Below are 21,975 nucleotides of genomic sequence, written 5' to 3'. Positions count from 1 at the left end.
GGAGTCAAAGTCAGTGAGAAAGGAAGAAAGACACTTATCAGGGGGTCGACAAATGACTTCTACCTGGCGAAGTAGTGGTGTGAATAGGTAGACTGAGTGGACTTCAAAGGAAGAAAAGCAGTGAGACTGAGGTGGAAGAAGAGGTTGAAATCTACAAGAAGGTGAGAGTAGTAGTCTGATACCACTACTGACTCCAACTGGGCGAGGTGTGTGGGAGAAAAGGTAACCTCCATGATATAGGGCAGCAACTGAAGCAGAGCAAGGAAATGGAGAGTAGGAGACATAAAGAGGTCATGAATATAGTCATTCCACAGGACACATGAGAAGGGGAGAGAAGTAAGAGAAAGAGAACAGAAATAAGACTGGAGAAGTAGTGGTGTGACCTGCCCAGGTATGGTGAGAGCTAATTTGGAGAACCAAGATTGAGATTGATGTCCCCAGCAGGAGAAGGAGCAAAAGAGTACGGAGAAGAGAAGGGGAGGCATGACAACAGTGATGAAGATGAGATGCATTCAAACAAAATAGAGATGGCTGAATGAAAGGAAGAAAATATTGAAGCTTAGAAGAAGGTAGAAGGTAGAAGACAAACTTGATGGTGAGGTGATGAAAGTAAAAAGTAGGCAACTGGGTCTTGAGGTATGCAGTGTTTTGAGATGGTTGGTGCTAGGGAGGTCTTGTAACCCATTTGCTTATTCCTTTCAGCATTCTCTGGAGTGACTCCCAGGCCTACTCCAATCCACTTGGGCCTCCGCTCCTCCCACCCAATGCTCCCTCCGGCATCCTGTCAGGTGCTGGGAGTTCTTGCAGTCTATTTGCATATTCCTCTCATGTATTTGATTAAATGGAAACACATGAATTTTTAAAAGTGTACATGTAAGGGCAAACCCCTCATAACTTCAAGAACACCTTTTCAAACAGCTTATAACATTAAATATATTCAGGCTGTCTGTGCATAAGTTTACCTGTATATCAGGTAGACAATTTTCTGATATGCAATTTTCAAAGTCATTCACAAGAATAAACAGTGATAGATGTCTATAAATCAACTGCCCGAAAATCGCCCTTCACAATGCAGCTGAAAAGATGCATCATATTCCACAATGCAATGCATGTCCTCTTAACACTATTTAGAGGAGGAGCTCCCAGGGGTATGTTTAGTTTGGAGGAGGGGAGGGGGATTGTATGGATGTAAACTGAATCTTTGCCCTCTGCATTAAATTTTGTAACCAGATGCTATCTGCACATAGAGATCCTTTGACAAAACTGCAGTAAAAAGTGGTCATAATGGGCCCTTATGCAGGTCTTTCCTGCATGCTAAAGCCATTTTTACCTCAGCCAGAAAATGGCCAATTTTTCATTTTCTCAAGCAATGGACACATGCTAATGTTGCCATGAGCACATGCACATTAACAAAAATTAACACATGAGTCCTTATTGCAATCCAAAGTGGTGTAGGCATTGAAGTCTCATGTGCTAATCCCGTGCTAATCAGCACGTGGTAATGTAGCTGCACTAACTGATTCATGCTGTCATGACCACTCCCCACCTCAGACACGCCCTCTCAGCAACCCCCCCCCCCTATTTTTTTAGCATGTGGGTAACGCACATACATTTGGAACTTACTGGAGTATGCCTGAGTGCACCCCGCACCTTTTAAGCTGCAATAAGGAGGGGGGTCACATGACACTATGCACAGGAGCGGCCACTAGTCGTTTTGCTCCTGCCAACTCCTCGATAACCCTGCTGAAAAATTCATGAAAATCAGGCGAACTCCTATCAAAGGTTGAGGATAAACACGGCAGAGAGATTGGTGAATACCCTGAAGCTGAAAGCAGAGAGAATGGCTGCCAAATCAGTGAGAAAAGACAAGGAGAAAAGCCGGCCAGCAGAGGACAAGATGGCGGGCCCAGCTAGCCTGGCATCCTCGCTGGTCGGTTCTGCATGGGCAGCAGAAATAGTTGGCAAAATAACCAGCATGCTTGAAACTATCTTAGAAAAGAAGCTGGGGTCCTCGGAAGCTAAGTTGGAATCGCTGCATAAGAACATAGCCCAAATTAAGGAGGACATGATGACTTACCAGCAGCTGGCTAGCGATCTAGAAGACTGCATGGCGAAAATGGAGGCAGATCACAGTGTGATCGAGAAACGGCTAACTTTATATGCTGATAAAATTGAAGACCTAGAAAATAGGTCGAGATGTAACAACATGCGCCTCGTGGGATTGGCCGAAGACCGTGGAGATCGGGACTTGAAAAACTTTCTGGAAGCCTGGCTCGCTAAAGAACTTGAGTTGCTGCCAGCTTTGGGCCCGTTAAGAATTGAGAGGGCACATCGTTTAGGCCCTAAACAAGCGAATGCTATTCGGCCAAGAGTGGTCATTTGTCGTGTTCTCAATTTTGCACACAAGGCTGCCATTATGCAAGCAGTGAGAGGTGGAAAGGAGCTGTGTAGCGGTAATCAGAAAATTCTGTGCTTTCAGGACTATTCGGCTGGAGTAGCTGCTCAGAGAAGGCAATTTTCATCTGTTTGCTCTGAATTGGTGCAACGCAAAATCACATTTGCTTTATTATATCCCGCGAAGTTACAAATTGTATATCAATCAGACATTAAGATCTACACTCCTGCAGAAGAGACGGAAGTCTTTTTACAGCAATTGGAGCCTAGGAATTCAAGCTGAAGGAATCGGATTGGATTTGGATGGAATGGCTAACAATTGATTCAGAATAAGAAATCTCATAGAGCGGCAGCAGAGAAAGGGACGATCTTGAGCTAACATTGACTCTTGAATCAATAACCTGAGGACACTTGGAGCTGCTAAATGGAACTTGCATAATGAGCAAGGTTTGGTGGTAGCATAAGGCCCTCTAGCAGCTGTGAAAGGGGATAAAATATCATTGTTTAGCGTTGCATAAAGAGGGGGGGGGGTTAAATATAATTGAGATGTAGAAGTAGGGGAGGGCATAAGGGAAGGATAATTGTAACTAAAGATTTGTTTAGCACTAAGGGCAGATCATGCACATATAATTAGGCTTGAAGGGAGAATTTGGATGATATTGGGTATGTTGGGGAGGCGGGCTATTTATCAAAGGGTTTAGAGGAGGGGCGTTAGAAGTGACCTGGATCCTTCGGGGACCACTGGGGTAATAGAGGGAGTTTTTCATGGGATATGGAAGGGGGAAGGGGGAAGGGGGAGGAAGGGTAGGGAGGGGAACGGAGGGTTGGAATGGGGGATCTGCTCAGGGGGATGTGTGGCTGAATGCTGTGGATGCTTGTGATTTAAGCCATAGCACTGTGGGAGTATGTATGGGGGTATAACCGGAGATATATGGGGGGGGGGGGGGGGAAGGGGTCAGAGGCTGGGCTGGCTCCTTTCAGCAGATGAAGTTATTCACTGGTTGATATTATGTGGCACCATCCTGGGGAATGAATAAGATCATCACTTGGAATGCAGGGGGTATTCATTCTCCTATAAAGAGATAAAAAATCTTACATTACCTTCAACGCATTAGGGCAGACATTGAGGGGCATAATCAAACGCGAACGCCCATCTCCATGGGCGTCTATGTCTGAGAACAGGTACGTGAAGGGGCGGGGCAGACCGTATTTTTGAAAAAAATGGACGCCCATCTTTTTTTTCGATAATACGGTTTGTGCCAGGCAAATGCATCGGATTTGTGCGGATTTGAGCTGGGCGGTATCGTTTTTCACCAATAATGGAAACCGAAGGCGCCCAGCTCAAAAATGAACAAATCCAAGGCATTGGGTTGTGGGAGGGGCCAGGATTCGTAGTGCACTGGTACCCCTCACATGCCAGGACACCAACCGGGCACCCTAGGGGGCACTTGTAACAATTAAAAAAAAAAGTAAAATACCTCCCAAGTCCATAGCTCCCTTCCTTTGGGTGCTGAGCCCCTCAAATCCCCCCCAAAACCCACTGCCCACAACTCTACACCATTACCATAGCCCTAAGGGGTGAAGGGGGGCACCTAGATATGGGTACAGTGGGTTTTGGGGGCGGTTTGGAGGGCTCCCATTTACCACCACAAGTGTAACAGGTAGGGGGGGATGGGCCTGGGTCCACCTGGGTGAAGTCCACTGTACCCACTAACAACTGCTCCAGGGACCTGCATACTGCTGTGATGGAGCTGGGTATGACATTTGAGGCTGGCATACAGGCTGGCAAAAAAAGTTTTTAAAGTTCTTTTTTTTTGGTGGGAGGGGGTTAGTGACCAGTGGGGGAGTCCGAGGAGGTCATCCCCGATTCCCTCCGGTGGTCATTTGGGCAGTTGGGGCACTTTTTTGGGACTTGTTCGTGAAAAAAAGGGTCCAAAAAAAGTGACCCAAATTTGCGGTAAAAACGCCTTTTTTTATCGATTATCAGCCGAAGGCGGCCATCTCGCCTCGGCCGATAAACACACCCCAGTCCCACCTTCACCATGCCTCTGACATGCCCCCATCAACTTTGTTTGTTCCCGCGACGGAGTGCAGTTGAAGATGCCCAAAATTGGCTTTCGATTATACCGATTTGGGCGCCTTTGCGAGATGGGCGCCCATCTCCCGATTTGGGTCAAAATATGGGCGCCCATCACTTTCAAAAATAAGGCTGATAGTGTTCCTACAGGAAATGCACTTGTCAGACCTTGAGCATGCAAAATTGGTTAGATGGTGGGTGGGGGATTGCGTATCTTCATCGGCGGTAGGACGTAAGGGGGGAGTGGCTACTTTATTTCGGAAGGGAGTGGCATCACAGATTCACAATGTGATGAAAGACCCTGATGGTCGATACATTTTTTGTAATGCTACAGTTACTAGACAACAGGTTAATTTGGGTAGTATTTATGCTCCAAATGTTTTGGACCTTAAATTTTATAAGAGATTACTTTTGACGCTCACTAAAATGGAGTCATTCCCTATGATGCTGGGGGGGGGGGGGGGGGGGGGATTTTAATATGGCATGGGATCCGCAGTTGGACAGATCACACTCTCCCATGGTATCAGGACAGAGTGGTACTAGAGGCCTGCCTGATTTGTGTGCAGTATTGGATCTTGTAGACATCTGGCACACGCTACACCCTTTGGATAGGGAATATACACATCAGTCAAGGGCCCATAATACACACTCAAGGATTCACTAATTGTTGACTTCGCGTATGTCTTTTACAGATATTAGGGAAGCTGTTATTGGACCGTGTGTTATTTTGGATCACGCTGCGGTTTGACACGGAACGTAACGCTCGGGGTTGGACCTTCCCTAGTTATCTTTTTAAGAATGAAAAATTCAGGGACTTTTTGCTAGCCAAGTGGGCAGACTATAGACAGTTCAATGAGGGCTCGGTGGAAGGTGCTCCTCTCTTCTGGGAAGCAGCGAAAGCTGTTTTGCGGGGAGAAATTATTAGTTATGCCACTCAATATAAGAGGACTTGAGATAATGAAATTATACGACTGGAAAAGCAACTGGCAGGGTTGCGGAAAAAGTTCGGTATGACTCCGAGCCCTCGAGTAAGGCTGGATCTAATAGCGGTCCAGACGGCCCTAAATTCCTTACTGCACGATAGAGAGGTTAAATCTCAGACCTATTATCAATTTCAATTGTATAAACATGGGAATAAGGGAGGAAAACTGCTAGCTAGGTTGATTGTACCGAAGTATACCTCTAGAAGCATAGTGTCTATCAAAGATAACAGGGGGGAAACTAATCCATACAGATCAGGACATACAGAATGCATTTCAGGCTTTTTACCAAAAACTCTATAGCGCAGATGAGAAAGAGGGGCTACAGGGGGATCTTTATTTGAAAGGAATAGCGACCCCTACTTTGAGACAAAAAAACCGGGAACGTTTGAATGCCCCGATCAGTGATGATGAGGTAACATGGGCTATTGGTTGTAGCAAATTGGGCAAGGCCCCAGCCCCGGACAGGTTCAAGGCCGAGTTCTATAAATTGATGGGGGAGTCAGTAGTCCTCATGCTAACTGAAGTGTTTAACGCGTGGGTGGAATTAGGTCAGTTGCCGGAGCATCTTAATTTAGGTCGGATCATAGTGTTTCCTAAACCAAAGCGAGATGGAATGTTGATGACCTCATATCAGGAAGATAAACTATTTGCAAAAATATTGGCTAATAGAATGGGAAGGGTGTTACCCTACGTTATTCATGAGGTGCAAGTGGGTTTTGTCCAGGGCAGATCTGTTGCTAAAAACCTTCGGAGCATCCTGGCTTCATTGGAACGATTGGGTTTAACTAGGGAAAGAACCATAGTGATAAGTTTTGACGCTGAAAAGCGTTTGATCATGTAGAGTGGCCTTTTTTGTTTTCTGTATTGGATGTTTACGGGTTGCAGGGCTGGTTTGCACAGGCGATTCAGGCTCTGTACTGCTCCCCGCGCGCTCAAGTAATGGTCAATGGAAATAACTCTGGGGACTTTGAGATTGGGCGGGGGACCAGACGGGGGTGCCTCTTGTCGCCATTGCTATTTGCGCTTTATTTAGATCCATTGATTTGAGACATCAGTTCGTGTTCGGCTGTTCACGGGGTGTCGATTGGGAGATTAGAGTTTAAACTGGCTGCGATTGCCAATGACCTGCTAGTGCTACTAATGAAACCCCGGATTTCCTTGGAGGCTCTTGTAGAGATCTTTAGTGAATTTGGAGACTACTCAGGATTTAAACTAAATCTTGAGAAATCAGAGGCATTGGCAGTGAACTCGGGTACCCAAACTCTTTGGTCTGGGGATTTTCCACTGAGGTGGACAGATAAATCTTTTAGATATCTAGGAATTTTACTAGCGGATAAAACGGAAGTGCTGTATAAATTAAACGTAAGCCGGCTGCTAGAACTACTGTATGACAATTGGACTCCTGGAGTGTGTTGACTCTCCCTCTAATAGGCAGATTTGTCTTATTAGAATGGTGATATTGCCTCGATGGCTATATGTATTGCAGACATTGCCGATACGACTGTTACAAAAAGACATTAAACACTTTTATCATCTAGTAACGAGATTTTGCTGGGCGAAAAAAAAAGCTAAGGTCCAACAAAAGCTTTTGCAGGGAGGGTGGTGTTACAATTGTGCCTCTGTTTCATGCTCTCATTCATCTCGCCACCTGGTGGCCAGACCGGGTGGCTGCAATGGACTGTCTGCTGTTTCCCATGTTCCAGAAGTCATGCCGGTCCGGTCCGTATCTTCCAGCCTTCCAGACTGGCTTGGGATTTTTGGAACTTAGCAGCACCCTTACCTGGTGAACTCCCTTGTATGTTGCCTTTATTAACTACCTGGAAACTTTCTGTCTTTGCCTTTGCATCGCCTAAGGCCCCGAGGTTTGTTGTGGTGCTTTGTTGCACTTCAGCCTAGTCTGGTTTCTTGTATGAGTTCCTTGTCTGATTCTAGTTAGTCTACTACTACTACTATTTAACATTTCTAGAGCGCTACAAAGTGTACGCAGCGCTGTACAAACACAGAAGAAAGACAGTCCCTGCTCAAAGAGCTTACAATCTAATAGACAAAAAGTAAAGCATTTAAATTTAAAATATTTAAGCAGTCAAGCACAAGAGAACAGTCACAGAAGGACAGAAGATGTTGAAGGGTGGTCAGTGTGATTAGGTGTAACTCTGGTTGGAGTAGTGGGAGAAGGTGATAGAAGAATAGAATACACACAGTCTGTGTGTAGTTTAGCTTAGGTTTATTGCTTGTTTCCTAGTCTTGTTTCTTGTTTGTATTTCTGTGTCTAGTTCTTGGTTGTCTGTGTTTCTTGCTAGTGGCTGCCTGGCAGCTTGCAGTCCTGACTCTTATACCTGTCCATTTCCTGCCCTGTCCTGTAAGTCCTGCCGGCTGCCTGCACCTAGGGGCTCAACTCCTGGGGAAGGGCAGTCAAGTGCAGGTGAAGTCTAGCTGTTCCTGTCAGAGTTCTACCTTGTCTCTGGTGTGGGGTGGTTTTGCTTGTCACTGCTGCTCCTTGGCAGTGGCCCAAGAGCTCACAAACCTAGTTCCTGCCTGGAAAGCCTAACAGGTGGAGGCAGGGGGGACTGGGCCTCCATAATCTCAAGCATTATAATATAGCATGTCTCTTGAGACAAGTGAGGGACTGGGTTTTCTCATCAAGTGCACATACTCCCCTGAGATTTGAAGAAGCTTTCTTTAGTCCATACAAACTTATAACACTACTCCACATACATGGAGCTCTGCTGCTACAGCCACTTTGGAACAGCATACTTCTGCTGCCCTTAAGAGATTCGTGGCGGATATTAGGGACGTGGCTAGGGGGAAACCCGAGAATAGCAGAATTATTAACTATTAAATAAAATCTGATGTTTTTGCCAGGGTTAGAGAATCCAGCCTTTACACACTGGAAACAGATGGGTCTTGGCTGCCTAGACGCAGTCTTGGGCATGGATGGGACAATTAAATCACTGCCTCAACTGATGGGGGGATATATTTGCTTACTGTCAGATAAAACAATACATGCAGTCTCTAGATAAAGAAGCATTAAAGATTAGGTTGGGGGAGAAGGTCAAATTGTTTTTGAAGAAATCTCTGAGGAGTCCCCTTCTATTTCATGCATTCAGCAGAGGATTTGGGGCCTAACGCCTGGGAAGGAGCTAGCCCAGCTTCGACAGAGATGGGAAATGGATTTGGGAATAAACGTGACATCCTGGGACATTGTAACACACTTAAAGGGTATCCCTCGATTAATCAGTGCAGCTGGACTTAGGGAATGCGCCTTTAGGGTAGTACATAGAGCATATTTTACTCAAGTCCAATTATATAGGGTGGGGGGTGCAATCAGTAACTTGTTTGAAATGTAGTGAGGCAGATAATACTTTTTACCATGTGTTCTGGGAATGTAAAATTGTACAGAGCTACTGGAAGCGAGTAGCATCTTTTTTGTCTTCATTGCTGACCTGTAGGATTGAGGGAACCCCGCTCCAGTTAATTTTGGATTATCTGGGAGCATTTTGAGGTCTCAGTGCGGATGGTATATTACTGTGTCACAAACTCTGTCTTCTTGCAAGAAAAATGCGCATTGCAGTATTGGACCTCGGCGGATTCCCCAGAATTTTGGCACTGGCGCAATCAAGTACATCAGCTGATGTCATGGGAGGCAAGAGAGGCAAGGGGCTCATGCCGACGTAAAGCGTGCTTTCTACAGATTTGGGGATACCTGTTGGATACTTTAACCCAGAGAGGAAGAAGTCTTATTCTTAATACGCTGTGAAAGGAATAATGTGTAGCTTGGATACCGCTTAAAACATATATCATCCTGAGCAGGGGATGGGGAGGGTGGGTAAGGGAGGGGACAATGGCTGGAGGGGGGGGAGATATGATGGGGGCAAGTGATATATGCTGGATAGAGGAGGGATGATAACTGTTGCTAAACATATTATTGGTTGACATGAGTTTATTAGATAGTATTGTAGGAACAAAAGGCTGTTACTGTTTTGATTTTGATTATGTGGACTGGTGTAATGGGAAAAAAAGCTGAAACATAATAGGAGGGGGGATAATAATGATAAAAAAGTGATGACTGTTGCTATTGATATATTTACTTCTGTGGCTTGATATAGCATTAATGTAATTTTGGAGAGTTGAATTTGTACATTGGACATGTCATCAATAAAAACCGTTGAACCATAAGCTGCAGTAAGGACACACTAGCGATTACTGCAGCTTAGGAAAGTGACTCCATAATGTAGTTTGAAAATTTTCCAGGGAGATAAAGAATTATTTTCCTAGAATAAATTGTCTTTTCAGGAGATAAAAGGGTTATTTTACTAGAATACACTTCAGGCACATATGAGAGCTGAATTCATGGAACTGAGCTTACAGCCCCTGTAGTATGTAAGTATTTATTTATTTATTTAAAACTTTCTATTCTGCCTACAACTAGGCGGATTACAAATCAACATACATAATAAAATCAAACAAAAGAATCAAAAACAGATCAAATCTTATCTCTCATAAAATACACAAGCGTATCATCTCCATGTATGTTCAAACAAATATGTCTTCAGAAATTTACAAAATTGATTCCTGCTGATACACAATCTCAGCTGGAAAAAAACCCAGATCAAACCACATGCATTACTTGATCCTGCATAGACAATAAAGGATCCAAAATCTCTCAGTGGATAATCAGACAACCACTGTACTCAGGTAAAAGCAGCAGGTCTCAACCTTTCTTCTGTGCTGACACACCTGACAATGTTCACCTGTGCGACATATTGAACACTACAATTAACAGCTGAACTAAGAAAAAACTTTACATATAATTTTATTGCTGCTAACAATGATGCAGGGGAAACACAAATATAATAGTGGTGACTGCTGGGGGGAGGAAGGAAAGGGGTGGAGTAGAGGCCTGTTATATTTCTAGTTAGGGCTGGTGGTAGAAGTGGGGATCAGTTAATTTGATTTCAAGTACCTGACTTCCTGGTTTGCAGCTCTCCCCAATTTTCTGCAACATGTGGTCGATAAGAAAAGCATAAGCTTACTGTCAAGGTTTTGGTGGCACAGGTCCCAGCTCTAGGTGGTACACCAGTGCGTCCCAACATGCCGGTTGAGAGCCACTGTGCTAGAGGGAGCTGTGTATGATGGAGGGTGGGGGGAAGACATACAAACTGCTGACTAGCTTATGACCCCCTGGCTTATCACCCCACCCCCGGCGCATCATACCCCCTCACCCCATGGCATCACCCTCCCCCTCTTGGCGCATCACCTACCTCCCTGTCCTCCAAAGCGCATCATCCTCATCACCTTGGGGTGCACAAAACAGCTGCACGTCTGTCAGCTTCACCGGTTCCCTGCCCCCCCCTGTCGTTACTTCCTATTCTGGGGCAGGGGACCAGCGGAGCTGACAGATGTGCAACTGCTCCATGCATCCCAAGGTGGTGAGGATGATGTACTTTGGAAGACGGGGAGGAAGGTGATGCGCCGAGGGGGGGGGGGGGGTGTAACGGTGACCTTCCCCTGATGGCAGCCACTGTACGTATGCCATTGACCAAATTCATTTTACATGCATAAATTGAGATCTATTTCAAATAATGTTGTGTGGTTTCATAGAAATCCACCTTAATGTTACTGAGATGTCAAATTTTAAATAACACTGCCCTGAAGTTACAGTTTTTAACACAGTTAATGCCAACCTGAACAGTCGCTTAGCACCATATCCTTTTTCAACTCTGAGCATGTTAATTAAAACTTGATCTTCTGCTGACATTTTGTTTATCAATGTGCAATGACACCATGGATGACATCAGCGAGTAAGTAAATAATTAAGTCGTCAGAAACTGGTATTTGTGACAGCAGTCTGTAAAACTTAAAAATCTCTTAAACAGGATGAGGAATTTCTATGTAATTTGGCATTGATGATGCAAATAGATGTCACTTTCTGCATGTAAAATTGTAATTATTTTGGTGCAGGTTTGAGGTTGTTATTCCAAAAAGCTTAGGGGTCTCACTTTTTATCATAGTGTAGAATATGTATAAATGCACTTACTTTAAATGTGAACATTTACACCTACTCCTGAGCATGCGTAAATGTCAGCAACTTCAATTTAGGTGTGATTTTGCCACTTTGTCATAGTATTTTCTAAAGACACGTGGAGGGGCATAATCGAAAGGGGCGCCCAAGTTTTCCTGAGGACGTCCTCGCAGGATGTCCCGGCGAAGAGGCAGGGAAACCCGTATTATAAAAACAAGATAGGCGTCCATCTTTCATTTCAATAATATGGTCGGGGGATGCCCAAATCTTGACATTTAGGTCGTCCCTAGAGATGGTCGTCCTTAGATTTGGTAGTTTCTGATTTTTGGCAATAATGGAAACTAAGGGCGCCCATCTCAGAAACGACCAAACGCAAGCCCTTTGGTCGTGGGAGGAGCTAGCATTCGTAGTGCACTGGTCCCCCTGACATGCCACGACACCAACCGGGCACCCTAGGGGGCACTGCAGTGGACTTCAGAAATTGCTCCAAGGTACATAGCTCCCTTACCTTGTGTGCTGAGCCCCCCAACCCCCCCCCCCCCAAAACCCACTACTGTACATCACTACCATAGCCCTTACAGGTGAAGGGGGGCACCTAGATGTGGGTACAGTGGGTTTCTGGTGGGTTTTGGAGCGCTCACATCCACTAGCACAAGTGTAAGGTAGGGGGGATGGGCCTGGGTCCACCTGCCTGAAGTGCACTGCACCCACTAAAACTGCTCCAGGGACCTGCATACTGTTGTCAGGGAGCTGAGTATGATATTTGAGGCTGGCATAGAGGCTGGCAAAAAATATTTAAAAAAAATTTTTTTTAGGGTGGAAGGGGTTAATGACCACAGGGGGAGTAAGGGGAGGTCATCCCCGATTCCCTCTGGTGGTCATCTGGTCAGTTCGGGCACCTTTTTGTGGCTTGGACTTAAGAAATAAAGGACCAAGTAAAATCGTCCAAGTGCTCGTCAGGGACGCCCTTTTTTTCCACTATGGGTCGAGGACGCCCATGTGTTAGGCACACCCAAGACTCGCCTTTGCTATGCTTCCGACACATCCCCGGGAACTTTGGTCATCCCCGTGACAGAAAGCAGTTGGGAACGCCCAAAATCGACTTTCAATTGTGTCGAAAGATGGGCGTCCTTCTTTTTTGAAAATAAGCCTGATAGGTGACTATTAAGTACTGGGGGATGGGCTGTTTTAAATGACTATAATTTCTGATAAGAGCACACATTAAGGCCCCAATGACCAAAGGTAAAGCACACATTAAGGCCCCAATGACCAAAGGTAAAGGCAGATGCTAGAGGCCACTAGCACTGGACTAGCTCCCACATTTACCAGCGTGGCGTGATCATAGGGGTGTGGCACAAACGAGCAGCTGGCCACTGGAGGGATTAAGGCACAACACTTCCTTAATCCCCCAGTAGTTGCCGGAAAGGAATACCAGTCTCTGTGACAGCTTCAGGTATTATAGACATTCAGAGTGGGTTCAAGATTTGCAAGCCCTGATGTTTGAAGAAGACTTGAATATTGTTGCTATTACAGAAACACGGTTCAATGATTCTCATGAATGGGATGCAACCATACTGGGCTATATTCTTTTTAGGAAGGATAGAGAGAGTCGAAGGGGTAGAGGAGTGGCACTGTATGTGAAAAATAATATCAGAGTGGCTGAAATGCAGGGGATGTGGGGAAAGGAAGAAGCTATATGGATTGCTCTAGAAAGAAAAGATGGAACCTCTATCCATACGAGTGTTATCTACAGACCTCCAGCACAAATGGAGAAGTTGGACAAGGATATCATAGAAGATATCTATAAGCTTTGTATGAAAGGGGAGGTGCTATTGCTGGGAGATATCTATTTACCTGATGTGGATTGGAATGTCCTGTGGGCAGAACTGGAAAGAAGAAGAGAGATCATGGATGTCTGTCAGTGTCAGACAAATGGTGACAGAATCCATGAGGGAATGGCTGACGCTGTACCTACTGCCCACAAATGGAGGCAGTGTTTCCAATGTCTGGGTGGGTACCCACCTAGGCAATAGTGATCATCACACGATATGGTTTGATATAAGAGCAGAAGCCAAGAGCAGCTGCACAAAATTCAAAGTACAGTATTTTGGTAAAATGGGGGAATACCTGAAGGAGCTGAGGGCATGGGTAGGCATAGGTGAAGTGGAAGTGCAGTGGTCCAAGCTGAAAGCTGCTATAAATATGGCAACTGATCTTTACACAAGGAAAGTAAACAAGAGAAAGACTACCGAATTCAACTGAAAGAAGCAAAGAGGGAAATAAGGTTAACGAAAGCACAGGCAGAAGAAAAAATGGCTAAAGAAGTAAAGGGAGGTGAGAAGAACTTTTCCAGATATATTGGGGAAAGAAGAAAAGATAGGAATGGAAATGTAGACTGAAGGATACTGAGGATGGCTATGGCGAGAGTGATAAGGATAAAGTGAACATGCTAAACAAATACACTGTAATCGTCATCAGTTTTTCCCAGCAACTTAATTATTCTGCCTGGAGGCAGACAGGGCTGAAATTAGAGCTGAAGACAAGCAGAGCTAGGACTGGAGCTAAAGACAAACAGGGCTGGAACTGGAACAAAAAACATGACCTCCACAGTTTCTTGGGACAATTCAAGAGGGTCTTTGAAGAGCTTGGGAAAGTCTCCAAAGAGGAGACACCCATGCTAAGGATTGACCAGACAGCAAGGAGATGATATAGGCCACCTGAGTCCTGTCAGGAGGAAAATCTCTGGCTTACAGTTCAAAAATTATCCGGCACTGGTTGAAGAATGCTGTACATTCTTTGGGGTTTCCGTCATATCTTGGTGGTGCTATGAGTCGAATTCTTGGAGTTACAGTAGCTATCGCAATTACTGGATCCAAACGTGAAGGAAGGTGGTGGGCCAGGCAGTCAGCCAGAGCCTGAACAACCCCTGTAAGCCACTGCAACTGGTTCATGTGTGAAGTAAAGTCTTAGATGGCATCAGCTAGGTGTTGAAGCTGGAGAGAGAGTTGCTGAAGCAGCTGCAGGATGGGTGATTCAGCCAAGCTCATTGCCATTGCAAACTGTCATGCTCTGAGCTCTTGGGCTGCCGCTGGTTAGCAACTAGCGGCAGGTGAGCCACCCAGGCATGACAGAGCACTAAGGTAGAAACCAGGCAAGACGGGGCTGGAGCTGGAGACAAGCAGATCTGGGGCTGAGACAATCCAAGCTGGAGCTGGAGGCAGGTAGGGCTGAAACTAGAGCTGAAGACTGGAGCTAAAGACAAATGGGGCTGGAACTGGAGCTGAAGACAAGCAGGACTGGAATTGGAACTGAAGACAAGCAGAGCTAGGACTGGAGCTGGAGCTGAAGACCAGCAGGATTGGCACTGGAACTGAAAACAAGCAGGGCAAATCCAAACAGGAGATAACTCAATACCAGACACACACACACACACAATTAGGCAGGAAACCTTGTTGCGAAGGTAGTGCATGAGAGTTCCATGGTTCCTTATAAAGGCCCTCATTAATGATGCCAAAACCTCTGCTGCCCTGGAATGAGGCTTGTATTGCACTGAAGAACACAGCAAGGGCACCAAACAGAGGTTAGAATACTGGGACATTAGACTGAGGTTTGCATAGTCTCTGGAATGACACAAGAATGCTGGAACTTCAGAGTGAGGGTTGGATAATCTCCAGAATGGAACTTGGAAAACAGGAAGCAGAGGAATCCGTGCAGGAGGAACTTAATGCCAGGGAGGTATTCTGGAGAAGTCATGGAACCCAACCACAGGAAGAAAAGATGAGTCAGGATGCGGGGGCTCAACCACGGCTATGACAACATTCAGGTACAGAGGTATTATTCTGTTCCTGGAGGGCTCACAATTACAAAGTAAAAGAGTTAAAGTGGGATTTGCTCTTAGGTCCCTTGATTTACAGTGTACTATACTAACCACTAGGCTGCCCCTCTATTCAGCAAGGTTGTTTGTGTGGCCATTTTCTAAGAATGCTGCCAGTCAGATGTCCATGTTTGTTTTCCCACTCCCTGTTCATAACTTGGACATTACAGTTTGTAAAATGGCTGCTCATTCTGGACATTTCCAGCACATGAATGTCCGTCTATCTCACATATTTTCAAACAGGAAATCTCAATATATTACTTTTCAAAAATACATGTGAGATGGACATCCTTTGGGGACATTTTGACATGAACATCCCTATTCTGACTTGCACATCCTTTCGAAAATGCTCCTCTACTTGTCTACATTGACCCCGAGGTGAACCAGTTCCTCATAGGGAATATCAACAGCTGACGTTTCCTCAGATTGTTTAACTCTTACAGACACTTTAGAGGGTTCTACAGACAAGTTTGTAACCAGAGCTACTTTAATAGTTTCCTTTGCTTTCCATCAGGATAAAAGCACTGCTTCATTTATTATTCAGAGGTAATCGTTGCACTTTCCTGGAAGAGAAAATTTTGATTTTTCCTGACGTCAAGTTAGAAGGAAGAATTTCCTTGTTTATTGTGCACAAATTTTATCTTGGGGTACCCCAAATTTGTGATAGCCATGCAAATGTATTATATCCCTAGATAATAAGCATGTGTTCTATGAGTCATCACCAATACAATTTTTTCATGAAGGTGAAGCAAGTTCTAGTGTTTAGGACCAGTAGACTAGCACGCTTTATTAGGTCTGTTAGATTTTGAGTTTGTTCTGTTCCTTACATTCCTTGATTATTTTCATGATAATAGCCTTCTTTTGAGGGTTTTTTTTACTATTTGGGTTCTCTCTTATGTGGACTATTTAGTATTATCTGGTTTTTTGAATAAAATAATATTTTTATACTATTTAAGAAATTGGTTTACTTACATGTTAACTGTGAAGTGCTGCGTACGACTGGTAGCGCTATAGAAATGATTTGTAGTAGTAGTATGTTCAAAGTTTCCTTTGATTGTACATATAGGAAATGCATTTAAAAAACATTTATATCTGATTCATATTACAGATTGAGAAGGTGTACAAACACTCTAAGAATTTTCAAATTCTCAAGTCAGAAACGTAACTTATATCTAAACTGAATGTCATGTGTTGGATGTACGATGCCCAAGCCCAATCTGTTCTGATTAATTGGCAGGATTTCCTTGTCTGCATTTACCAGCTCAATGTCAAAATAAACAAGCATCAGGAATACAAATTGTTTCAGTTCATTTGTAGCAAAGAAACGGCCAGGACACATTGATTTTCCTCCCCCCCATGGCATGGTGAAATATTTCACTTTCTTGCCATTTTTATAGAAATTTGCACTTTTTATACCATCAGGACTCAAGAAACGGTCATACTTGAATTGGTGGGGTTCTGGATGGATCTCTGGATCCATATGCACAGAAATATATGGAAAAATACCAATTCGGTCTCCTTTGCGAAGGGCATATTCTCTGCCATCGGGCATCTTAAAATCCATATCCTGCATTATTGTTCTGATCAGAGCTGGAGCACTGGTTAAACGCAAGGTCTCCTCTGCTGCACTATCAAGAATGGGGGTCTTCATTAACATGTCCCTGGTAAGGTTTATCAGAGGTCCACCGGGCTTCACTTCTTGGTTAGTCTCTTTAAGGACTTTTTCCACTTCTTCTTTTACTGCCTTCAATGCTTCTGGGTGTTTCATTAGGAAAAAGAGAAGCCAGAAGCTTGCAGATGCAGTGTTTGATTGGGATGCCCACAGAAGCACAAACATGAACCTAGCCTGCATGTATTCTGCCATTCCTTGTTCTTGCCTTAACTGAAGGTGGTCAATGATCCACCTACTAACATTGTCCTTCTGCATGGTCTTCTTAAATGACAGCACGTTCCAAAAAAGTCTTTTCAGTCTCTCGGCTTCTAGTTTACCTTTCAGAGGAAGCATAGCATAGACCAGATTTGGAAACAGAGAATCATACTTTCTGAATTCATTGAATAGTTCTTCAGAATGAACCCAATCAAATTCCTCAGCTTTTTCTTTGCTTCCCATACTCTTAACTGTTTCATTTCCAAATAAAGTGAGGTAACCTGCTCGGAACGTAGTATTGCTGCTGTAGTGGAAAAGTCCATCGTACTGCCACTCCTTCTGATTTTTTACTGTTCCAATACTATAAAGCATCAGTTTCTGCAAGTTTTTCATCATGGCCTCTGTCATGATCACTAAGCCATCCCCCATGAGATGCTTATTGGTTGCTTCTAGACTCTTGCGTTCATTTTCTAAACAATGATAACCAAAAGCCCTTGCAACCAATTGTTTTTTAAGATGGCTCACATCAAATTTTGATCTTGTTTCGTTTACTATTGATCCAAAGGAGAAGGGATCCATTACAAAAGTGATACAGTAGCCTCCAATCTGAACAGTGAATATATCCCCATGTTTCCTTTGCATTTTCTGCAAAAATTCTACAGTGTTGTTTCTGAAGTCCAATGCATGTCCCAGCCATGGAATATGACCCTTATCCAAAGGAGGCTCTTTGGGTCGTCTTCTACGAAACGCTCCTAAGAGATGAAGACCACCAAGGACTGAGATAAACAAAGCTAAAAGGACTGGCAGCCAGAGACTCATCTCAGCACAGGCAGCAGACTGGATGTTTTAGGGAGACTGAAAAAAATAAAAAAGGATGTGTTAATTTCCATTCAGCAAACAAGATCTAACTGGCTTGTCAACTAAGGGCAGTGCAACTGTGCTAGTTTAACCCTTTCTTTAAAGAAGGCTAACATCACTGATATACCTGTGGATACTTTCTGTGGTATTCAAACTACTGTTTACAAATTTTTATTTTTCCATAGTTAGGCTGGATGATTGGGAAAAGGTACATATGTGTGTGTTGGTGGCTGGGGGTGGGGGTGGGGGGGGAGAAAGGGGGTTAGAAGAGATGTAGTGGAGTGAAGGAAATGTAAACTAAGGACAAGGGGTATTTTAGAATACAGATATTTTCTCAAAGTTAGTATTTTGCTCTCCTATCTTACCCAGCTCATCATCTGGGTAACAGTGATGAATGAGTATACATTTAAATCAACTTATATTTTACAATGGGGGTGACATATCATATTGGCAGAGTCTGAGTGAAGCAGAAACTTAAACATTCAAGACCAGATTCAGTAAATAGCACCCAAAGTTAGGTGCTGGTATGATCTGTGCTCAGTATGACTTGTATAATAACAGTACAGTGTGGTGCTGGTTCTATAGAATTTGTGCGGAGTGTGGATTTCTACACCTAAAGTCAGGCTGGTGTAAATGCTTGTGTCTAAGTCCTGGTAGTTACAAAAGGAAATGCAAGTATTCTATAACACTGCACCTAACTACCAATCATGCCCCTAACCCGCCCATGCCCCTCCCATTGCCATGCCCACTTTGGAGTTGCATGCCATAGAAGTTAGGTGTGGTGCATATAGAATACTATATACTATGCTTAGCTACCAATGGGCTCCAATTAGCGCTTTTAAGGCCAATTAATAGATCCTTAGCACCAATTGAGTGCCAATTAACCAAGTAAGTTACACATGAAAATGAAGACCGCACACAAAGTTGCACGCCTAACTTTTGGCACCATTTACAGAATCCGGTGAACAATGTATAGAAAACAATGTCACGCATATATTTCTAGCAAGAGTTCTTTGGCTGGCATATCTGTTCATGCTTAGCTGAATATGCACATATGTATTCTGTTACATTTGTATTCTATACGGTAGGCACCTACTTTCCTTTATAGAATAGGCTCCTATTAGGTGGGTCCTATTTTTGTGCACTATGCTTTAGTACAAGGTCTGCTATTCTGTAAAGGAGAAACATGCACATATGAATACACACCATGATACATACAAAAAATGTGCCTACAGAAAGGGGTGTGTTTGAGGCAGAGAATGGATGTGGCCTCAGCAGTTCCGGAAATTACATACTTATGACATATTCAATAATGATTGGGAACAAATGTAAGCAAAACAATGATCCCACATGTACACTCACTATATGCAGCCATTAGAATGAGAGGAAGATGATTTTTTGACCTGGACCATTGGTTGGTGCATTGTGCTGCTGATTGCCATCTCAGTGAATAGCCAAAGGGAACGGGGATGGGATTTGATATACTTACTTACTGTGATTACAATCAAAGTGGATTACTTATTTTATACAGGTATTTATTTTGTATTTAGGGCAGTGGAGAGTTAAGTGACTTGCCCAGAGTCACAAGCAGATGCAGTGGAAATCGAACCTGGTTCCCCAGTTTCTCAGGCCACTGCACTAACCATTAGGACAGTGGTGTACCGAGGGCGGGGCGGTCTGCCCCGGGTGCAGGTCGTTAGAGGATGCTGCCATCCATGGACGTCTTCCCTCCTCCCCCAACTGGTGCGGTGTTGCTGCATACATCTTCACCCCCCCCCCAACTGGTGCGATGCTGCTTGGGGTGTCCCATCTCCCCCCTCCCCCCGACTAGTGCAGTATCGCTCTCCCCCCCTCCTCACTCACCCCACTTTGCTGGTCTTTAAACTTCGAGGCCTCCGGCAGCATCAGCAATGTGAGCACTGCCTTCAGCAAGCCCCGGAAGCATTCTCTGTACTGCGTCCTGCCTATGCGGGAAGCTGTATAGAGGAGGCTTCCGGGGTAAGCAGAAGGCAGCACTTTCATTGCTGAGATGCTGCTGGCGGGCCTGGAAGCTTGCAGAAGCAGAACGGGGGTGGAGTAAGGAAGGAGAGCGATTCCAGCCAGACCAAAGGGAAAGGGGGGTGGAGAGAGGGATGCCAGACCCAAGGGAAAAGAGTGGTGGAGAGAGGAAGGAAAGCAATGACAGGGGAATGGGAAAAAGGGAGGGGGTGGAGAAAAGAGTGAGAGTGATGCCAGATCAAAGGTAAGCAAGGGGGAGGGGAGAGAAAGGTGGGACGCATGAGGGAGAAAAGACTGGGAAAAAGCTGGATCTGGGGAGGGGGAGCACGAGATGCAGTACTATGAAGCAGGGGAGAGAAGAGGGAGAGAGATATTGACCCCAGGATAGGAGTGCAGGAGAGAGGGAGAAAGAAGGGTGAGGAACATGGAAGGGGACACAGAGGGTAGATTCTGAACATGGGGGGAACACAGAGAGCAAATGCTAACACGGGGGGGGGGGGAATAGGGACAGGGACACAGAGTGGAGGTTATGGATAGGAGAGAATAGTGAGTCAGAGGGAATGACAGTGGACATGGAGAGAAAAAAGTCAAATAGACAGCAGATAAACAGATGGATATGGATGGAGTACAGAGAGAGGAGAAATAAAGATAGAGGGGGGGGGGGGGAGACATTAGAATGAATCATGTAAAAAGGAGAGAGGGAGACTAGCAGGATAGAAGGGAAAGAAAAGGCAGGCAGTGGATGGAGGAGGCAGAGAAAGCTGACAGACACCATATGCAAAGGGAGAAAGGGCAGACAGGTGGATGGAAGGGGCAGAGAAAGCAGACAAGCTGGATGAAAGGGAGAGAGAAGAGAAGTCAAGGAAAGCAGAAACCAGAGACAACAAAGGTAGAAAAAAAGATGTATTTATTGCCTTAGAATAAAGTAGTATTGTAGCTGTGGTGATAAATAGAAAATGAAAATAAGGTGATATTTTTGTTGGACTAATTTTAATACATTTTTGACCAACTTTCAGAGACCAAAACCTCCATTCTTTGGTCAGGACAGGACCGTAACAGCAGTATACTGTACTGACCTGAGGAAGGAGGTTTTGGCCTCTGAAAGCTAATTGAAAAATGTATTAGTCTAATAAAATGGTATTATCTTATTTTCTATGTTTGTTTTATTTCTGTTTTTTAAATTGTAGTGTTGATTGGTATTTGTCCATTTTTTCATATTTACTTCTGCTGTCTTTATATTCTGCACAGTACTAGGAGACATGCATCACTCTTTCTGTGGTGTTGCATTGTATGCGGAATCTGGCCTCTTGGGGGTTCAGTTAATTTTGTCTACATATTTTTATTTAGTTTGTGGAGACTTATTCTATACTTGGTGAGGATGTATCTGTGTTCTATGTTTGTGAAAAGACATGGTTTTCTGTTGGCAGGATCATTTTACTAATGTCTTGTTTAGTTTTACAATGGGTGTATTGATGTTCTAGTATTCACTGCAATGTTAGATGCTGCCTTTCCTAGGTACACCCTTGTTGTGTGACTCATGGATTACTAGTAAAAATAATATTGTCATATAGAGGAGGGGTTGTAAAAAATGATCGGCCCTGGGCAGTGGCTTAGGAAGAGGGGCGGTCCGCCCCGGGTGCACGCCGCTGGGGGGGGGTGTCAGCTCCGCTTGTTCACTGCTCTCTCTGCCCCGGAACAGGTTACTTCCTGTTCCGGGCAGAGAGAACAGGGAACCAACGGAGCCGATGCAGCTCCCAGTGACTGCACTCGGGGCGGAGCGGTCCTCCCGCCAGCCCCCCTTGGTAAGACTGCGCTTCGGGGGTGTTTGCGCGCTCTGGGGGGGGTGCATTCGCGTTCCGAGGGGTGGTGCGCCGTGTTGCACCCTGGGGGGGCGCAGTGGCG

The 21,975-nt window shown here is 44.6% G+C and overlaps 2 protein-coding genes across 3 annotated transcripts in view; both read right to left on the bottom strand.

Annotated features, from left to right (window-relative positions):
- LOC115466290 (5-beta-cholestane-3-alpha,7-alpha-diol 12-alpha-hydroxylase-like) overlaps window positions 1–21,975 on the bottom strand; it is a 149,645-nt gene that overhangs the window by 70,566 nt on the left and 57,104 nt on the right. The window lies entirely within an intron of this gene.
- Window positions 16,385–18,121, bottom strand: LOC115466320 (5-beta-cholestane-3-alpha,7-alpha-diol 12-alpha-hydroxylase-like). The gene has a single exon (XM_030197495.1). It carries the CDS (start codon window positions 18,034–18,036, stop codon window positions 16,504–16,506), a length of 1,533 nt encoding a protein of 510 aa, XP_030053355.1. The 5' UTR covers window positions 18,037–18,121; the 3' UTR covers window positions 16,385–16,503.

This window comes from Microcaecilia unicolor, chromosome 1, assembly GCF_901765095.1.
Source record: "Microcaecilia unicolor chromosome 1, aMicUni1.1, whole genome shotgun sequence".
Classification (NCBI taxonomy): domain Eukaryota; kingdom Metazoa; phylum Chordata; class Amphibia; order Gymnophiona; family Siphonopidae; genus Microcaecilia; species Microcaecilia unicolor.
Note: the sequence above shows the minus strand (reverse complement) of the source record. Positions and strands in the feature narration are given on the sequence as shown.